Raw genomic sequence first — 6,705 nt, 5'->3', positions numbered from 1 at the left:
CAATCAACTGAGCAACACCAGCCAGGGCTGTCCTATTTTTCTTAAAGAGAGCTTGCAAAATTCTATCTGCTTCAGGCCCTTCAAAACCTAGATTCACCCTGAGCACTGATCATACTCTATGGTCCTTGGACAAATCTTGCTTGCCAGACTTTGAGCTCCTTGAGCATCTGATCAAACTCCATGACCCAACAGCTTTCAGCACAGGGCCAGGCACAGAATCATCAGTCCTGTTTGTTAACAACGGTCTAGTCCAAAGTTTGCAAACTGCTGTTTGAGAAAGTCATCTACAATACTTTTCCAAGAGCAGCTTTATTAAAATATTATTTATAAATTTTACTCATTTCAAGTGTTCAATTCAATGGTTTTTAGTGTATTCAGAGTTGTGCAACTGTATCAGTTTCCTAGGGCTACTACAAAATATCACACACTCGTGGCTTTAATAACAAAAATGTATTCTCTCTAAGGTCTAGAAGCTAGAGGTTCGAGATCAAGGTGTTGGCAGGTTTGGTTTCCGCTGAGGCCTTTCTCCTTGGCTTGCAGAGGTCTACTTTCTCTCTGTGTTCATATAGTCATCTCTCCCTGCATGCATGTGTGTGGTGTCTCTCTCTGTGTCCTATTCTCCTCTTCTCACAAGCACACCAGTCATTCTGGACTAAGATGTACCAATATGGCCTGAGAACCCATGGACCGCCCCGTCCTCCACTTCTGGCTTCCTTTGATTGAATTCTTGCACCCGAGTAAGTGTGGTGCTATCATCCGTTCCTCTCACAGGCTTTTCTATTGCTCTAGTCTTGGTGCCAGGTCAGCGGAAAGATGAATCTGAGTTCTCAGGCTCGGCTTTCGATTCATCCTGCCTGGGCAGTGCTGCCCGGGGATTGGGCAGCCGCAGGCCCAGGTGCTCCGGCCCGATGATGGCGGGCGCTGGGGGAGATTTGAGAGCGCTCTTCGGGGCTGGTGTCCGCGCGGCTCTGGAGGCCTGGCCCGCCTTGCAGGTGAGTGGGGCTGGACGGGGAATGGTTACGGCCTGGAACAGAATAGGAGGTGGCGGGGATTGGCCCTTGGGGCTCGGCCACATAGGCGGCGGACTCCTACGTCACGTCCAGCGGGCTGCCGGGCTGCCGGGCTGCGGGGCTGCCGGGCTGACGTGTTGGGCTGGGGCCTGTGCTTGCAGATCGCCGTGGAGAATGGCTTCGGGGGCGTGCACAGCCAGGAGAAGGCCGAGTGGCTGGGAGGTGCCGTGGAGGAGTACTTCTTCCGCAATGGTGAGTGAATGTGAGGTGCTGCGGCCGGTTGGGGGGAGTAGGTGTGAGGGGACAGGGAGGCGGAGGGTGGGCAGCCGGAGGCAGCGGTTGGCGAGTCTGCCCGGCCTCTTGAGTAATCGTCGGTCGGTACCTGAGGGCGAGGTGGAATGAATGCAGGCTTTGGAGTCAGAATCCTGAGTCCAGATGCCTTACCGTCGGGTATTACTCATGATATCACTCTGGACAAGTCATTTTACCTCCCTGACACTTAGTTTCCTAATTCCTGAAATGGGCGTCAAAGTAGCCACCCCAGCGCTGTGCAATAGAAATATAATGCGAGTCACATCACCTTCAACTGTTTTCTGCAGTTGTTTTACATCTTCTCTTAGCATTAAGTTTTCAAAATCTGCCGGGTGTTTCACAGTTTTAGCAAATGTCAGTTTGACCTAGCCACATTTTAAGTGCTCAATAACCACATTTGGCTATTTCAACAAGTCATCTACACCTTTGATGTTTCTTGAGGATCATATAAGAATAAGGGGCCCTGCAGAGGGCTTTTTGCATAGTATGACTTTTACAAAATTCTTCATTCAGATTTTCAGTCTTGGAGATGACATTAAGCAAAGACCTTTCTCTCACGGAAGCTTGCAATCTAGTGAGGGATCCAGATAAGTAAATAGGCATTTACACACAGGGTGGTAGGTGTTCTATTAAAGAGGAGCTCAGGGTGCTTGGGTAACATGAAACTAGGGAGGAGGCTTCTTTGGTAGTGATTGAGCTGAGTCTTAAGGAGTTAACTTGGTGGAGGAGGCAACACTCAAATAAGTTCTGTGGTATGAGGAGATTATGTATTATTATATTTGGAAAGTGGTAGAGTGCTCAGTATTGGAGAGAGAGAGAGAGAGAGAGAGAGTCTGTGTGTGTGTGTGTGTGTGTGTGTGTGTGTGTGTGTGTGTGGCCTGTGTGGGTTCTTGCTGTGTGGAAGAGAGGACTGGTAGAGAGTAAAGCTGGGGGCTGGGGAGGCCCTGGAAAAGGGTAGAACAAGGAAGGCCTTACATGCCTTTGATTTTGTCCTTCAGGCTAGCATTTGCCAAAATGCACACTATGGAAGAGTAGTTTTGTTAGATGTTCAGTGAAGAAAAGCCTTCTCCAGTCAAATTATGGAAGAAAAGCTCTTTTCTTCAGTTCTTACTTAAAAGTCACAATAATACCATAGTAAAGGCATGGAAGGATAAGAACTGCTAAAAAGAAGCCCGTTTCCCATTAGCTTTCTACAGTAGATTCCTTTAAAACCCAGCAGGATAGTTATTTCTCAAATGCACAATATGAACACTGCAGTAGGTGAGAAAAAATCATTCACAGGTTCTAAGGTGAGTAATAGGATGGGATTTGCTGGCTAGAAAGTTAAGAAAGTAATCAGCATGGAGTATGGCCCAGAGAGGGAAAGACTGATAAGGAGGCTTTTTCTCTCTAGAAAATCTTGAGGCCTGAACTAGGGCAGTGGTGATGATAGGCATGGAAAAGAAGGGGTGGATTAGGGATCTGGAGATTGTTTGGCTGTGGTGGGGGAAGGAAAAGGAGGCAGGTTTCTGGTATGAGTGGCCTGGTGGATTAGGTGCCTTTCATGATACAGAGGAACCCTGGAGGATGAGGAGTAGGTTTGAAGGGTAAGGTGATGAGTCTGGCTTTGGATATGGAGAGTCTGAGGCACCTATGAAACACGTGAAGCAGTCTGGGTTGGAGGAAGATTTGGGGAATATTTGGTTAGAGTGGTTGGGAAAGCCAAAGGGGTGCATGAGGTCTCCCACAGGGAAGAGAGAGTGAGGAGCTTTGTGGAAGACGTTCTTAATTCTCCAATTCAGAAAAAGTGGATGGGCCTATAAGGTAACTGAAACCCGGAGAGGGGCGCTTAGCCAAAGTCCCACAATAGGATGTTGATGTCAAGGCTATGATATTTCATCATTGCAAGTACTTATATCCATTTCTTCTTACCTGTCCCATTGGTCTGTGACCTCCTGTATCAGTAGAGTCACAGTTACAAAGGGTCTCTCCATTAAAAAAAAGTGATGTTCAAACCTGGAATGCAGAGCACTTCAGCGAATAAAAAGGCTCACTCTTTGGACCCTTCCCACCTACCAGATGTGGACCCAGCAAGTAGGTATATGAAGAATAGCAGGCAGGAGTGATGAAGTTGGCTGGTCTTTGACCAAACGGCCCTATCCTTTCCTACTCAGCGGACTTGGAGCTAGATGAGGTGGAGGACTTCCTTGGGGAGCTCATGACCAACGAGTTTGATACAGTTGTGGAGGATGGGAGTCTGCCTCAGGTGAGCATGTCATGGACACAACTGCCATCTCCTTGCCTGCAGTCTGTCTTCTCTCCAACTGTCTATTTTAGGCTAAGACCCTTGGCTCTAACCATTCTTTTCTTGAGTCTTGCACAAGAACCTTTTATGACTCACTATTGCCTAATAGAAAAGTCTAGTCTTCCAAGGCCTTTCCAAACCCTGCCTCTTCTCTTTTCTCTTGAGACATCATTCTCAGCCAGGTCTGTTCCTCACCGCCATCCCAAGGGCAGGGCAGGCCAGGTGCATTTTCACCCCTGCTCTGGTTAGCGTCACTCCCCCTGCTAGGATTGCCTCCCTTTACATCTTCCATCTTTCAAAGCCAGTTTTTGAGCCTTCCCTGCTAGGTGGCCTCTGTTCAGTGCTTCAGGCCTTTACCTGAGCCCTTCATATGTGGTTCCTTCATTGGTCAACTCCTTGGGGGAGGAAAGAGCCCCATTCTCTTCTGGAAAAATTCCAAATCTTTCCCCACTCTTGCTGCAAACGGGCTATTGTATTGTAGGTTTTCTAGAAAATCCAAGCTGGTTGAATGTTTTCTTGGTAGGTCAGCCAGCAGCTGAAGACCATGTTCCACCACTTCCAGAGGGGTGATGGGGCCGCTCTGAAGGAGATGACCTCCCACATCACCCAAAGAAAGTGCAGGGTTAGAGCCACCGCACTTGCGACAGCCAGAGAGACGGATGAGGATGATGTGGACAGCGTGGAGGAGATGGAGGTGAAAGGGGTGCCCTTGGGTGGGGAGATGTAGATATTTTAAATTTTCTGGGAGATCAGCTAGTTTCATAGGGAAGTGGTGGGGTGGTAATGGTTGTATTATTCAGAGAGGGCAAGGAACTTTCCTAAGGTCACAAAGCTGGGAGGAGGGCCTGGGTCTCCCAATGGCCACAGCTGGAAGGTGTATTTAGCTCTCTTGTATTTCTCCTCCAGGTCACAGCTACAAATGATGTAGCAGCTACCGATGGGGTCTGCCCCCAGCCTGAACCCTCTGGTCCAGACTCCCAGGCTATTAAGGAAGAAGATATAGTGGAGGATGGCTGGACCATTGTCCGGAGAAAGAAATGAGTGGAGCTGGAAATGGCTTGGGCCCTTGTTTACCAGTTGTTTTGAGATTTTTTTGGAGGACTGTGGACCTTTGGACTGGTTATCCCATCTCTACCTGCTCCCTGTTCCCCTGTCTAGCTCCCTCCATGGGAAGAAGAGCCCTAGGTTCTTGGTCTTGGGGTGGTAGGACCTGCTTCACCACACCCCCTTGGGCCATAAGTTACTATCTGAACGATGAGGACTGGTTTCCCAGCACAGTGCCTTGGGTGCAGTCAGTGTGAGGAGAGTACGATGAGTGGCTGTGGTTGGAGAAGCTGAATGCTGGCTGACAGTGGACAGGTGGAGAACCAGCAGAACCAGTACTCATGCTGGGTCAGGAATGGTGAGATGAACTTGCAACTGGAAGATTCATTGACGATGTGAATGAAAGTAGCTGTGCTACTTCTCCCACTTCCCCGCTGCCCGTGTACACACACACACACACACACACACACAACCAGCTCTGTACCCATCCAGAAATTGGAACCTCCCAGGAACACTCCATCCTGCAGCCCAGCCTCCAGCCCTGGGTTCCTTCAGGAAATCTAGACCTTGGCAAGGTGGTAAGCTTAGGTGATCTGGGCTTTGTTTTCTGTTTCCTCCAACCTCTTTCCAAACTCTTCATCCAATTCTATCCAAGTCCAGAGATGAGGCTTAAGACTTGAATAAATAATACCTTAATGTTTAATCTGTGGCTTGACCTGTTGTAAGTAGCCTTGAAATCATCTTTCTGGGAGCTGAGATTCAGAGCTCAGCAAGGGAGTATGTTCTAGGCCCACCTACCTGGGCCCACCAACCCAGACCCACCCACCCTAGCAGTCTGGTACTTTGGACAAACAGATGGACAAATGGAGCACAGCAGTGCACTCAGTTTCCGTAAGCCTGAAATAAACTGTATTTTTCTTTAAAAAACAAAACAAAACCAAGAGTATCCATTGTTCTTCCCCGTTCCCCTGTCCTGCCCGGTGGCCCTGCCATGGGTCTGGACGATAAAATACTGGGTAGCCTTGGGGCTGGGTAGAAGCTGTAAGCCATGGAGAGGCAGGAAGGATCTGGTCACCACCCCACTAGCATCATACATGTGAAGACACTGGATGAGGGGGCAGAGGTGGGCCAGGGCCATGGACTCAGTGAAAGAATTGGCACTTGAATCCAGGTCTCCTGCCTCTGGTGCTTTTGGGGAAACTGGGCGGAGGCAGGATCTGTAGGGTAAGGAGGGGATGGGGGGAAAACTGCCTAGTTCAGGCAGGTCTAGCAACAGCCCACCCTCCCTGGGAACAGGGATTAAGAAAAATTAACATCACTGTAGGAATATTTCTTTTAAAAGCCCATGTTTTGTGAAAAGATGAATTAAAAAACCCAAGACCCAGCATTCGGGATTGAAAGTGCCCATGATGGGAGTTCAAGTATTGACTGAGCTGGGAGGGAGGGGGCTGGGGCCCCCAGTTGGACATGGGCAGCTAGAGTGTGGGGCAGGGGGCCCCAGTTCCCCCCAAACCCTCTAGGTCTTGTCTCGGGCCTGGGGGGCTTCAGAGGGTTCAGCAGTGGCTCCTGAAGCTGCCACCTGGGCCTCCTCCATCTCCCTGTCCTCAGACAGTGTGGGCCCTGGGCAGAACGTGTCCCCACGGCCTGCCCGGCCGAGCACGGCCATCCAGCGCCGCTGCAGCTCCTCTGTCTCAGGGCTGAAGTACCAGCTCAGGTGGCTCTGGGTGATCTTGAAGACATGCCGTCTGTCAGGCCGCTCCCCTGCCTCAGGAGGCCCCACCTCAAAGCCAATGAGGGGCAGGCTGCGCTGGGCTTTCACATCCTGGGGAACGGACAGAGCTAGGGTCACCGTGGGCTGGGCTTCTCACTGGTTTTTCATCTGCTAACTCCCTCTTTCTTTTCCCTGATCAAGAACCTTCCAAGGCTCCACTGATAGCAACAGGAAAATGTTGGGCTAGGATGCAAGCTTGGTTCAAATACCCATTTCCTCCTACACCCAAAACCAGCTGGGCTAATCTCCTCACTATATACCAAATAATGTTTTCAAGCCTTTGT

General features: G+C 49.8%; 2 protein-coding genes across 3 annotated transcripts in view; one reads left to right on the top strand and one right to left on the bottom strand.

Moving 5' to 3' along the window:
* Positions 1-908: 908 nt before the first annotated feature.
* TSR2 (TSR2 ribosome maturation factor) lies at positions 909-5,601 on the top strand. 2 transcript variants are annotated; one of them, XM_016215185.2, is made up of 5 exons: positions 909-992; positions 1,172-1,262; positions 3,476-3,567; positions 4,130-4,300; positions 4,513-5,601. In XM_016215185.2, exons 1-5 carry the CDS (start codon positions 909-911, stop codon positions 4,645-4,647), a joined length of 573 nt encoding a protein of 190 aa, XP_016070671.1. In that variant the 3' UTR covers positions 4,648-5,601. The 2 variants fall into 2 exon arrangements, with proteins under 2 accessions (XP_016070671.1, XP_087685621.1); XM_087829495.1 differs by lacking the exon at positions 4,130-4,300 and having other exon boundaries at positions 912-992; positions 4,513-5,600.
* The window catches only part of FGD1 (FYVE, RhoGEF and PH domain containing 1), a 41,603-nt gene continuing 40,434 nt past the window's right edge, over positions 5,537-6,705 (bottom strand). Inside the window, exon 18 of the mRNA XM_016215183.2 lies at positions 5,537-6,472. Coding sequence (XP_016070669.1) covers positions 6,167-6,472 — 306 coding nt within the window. The 3' untranslated portion in view covers positions 5,537-6,166. The remainder of the gene's footprint in view (positions 6,473-6,705) is intronic.

Source organism: Miniopterus natalensis, chromosome X (genome assembly GCF_054644295.1).
Source record: "Miniopterus natalensis isolate mMinNat1 chromosome X, mMinNat1.hap1, whole genome shotgun sequence".
NCBI lineage: Eukaryota > Metazoa > Chordata > Mammalia > Chiroptera > Miniopteridae > Miniopterus > Miniopterus natalensis.
Note: the sequence above shows the minus strand (reverse complement) of the source record. Positions and strands in the feature narration are given on the sequence as shown.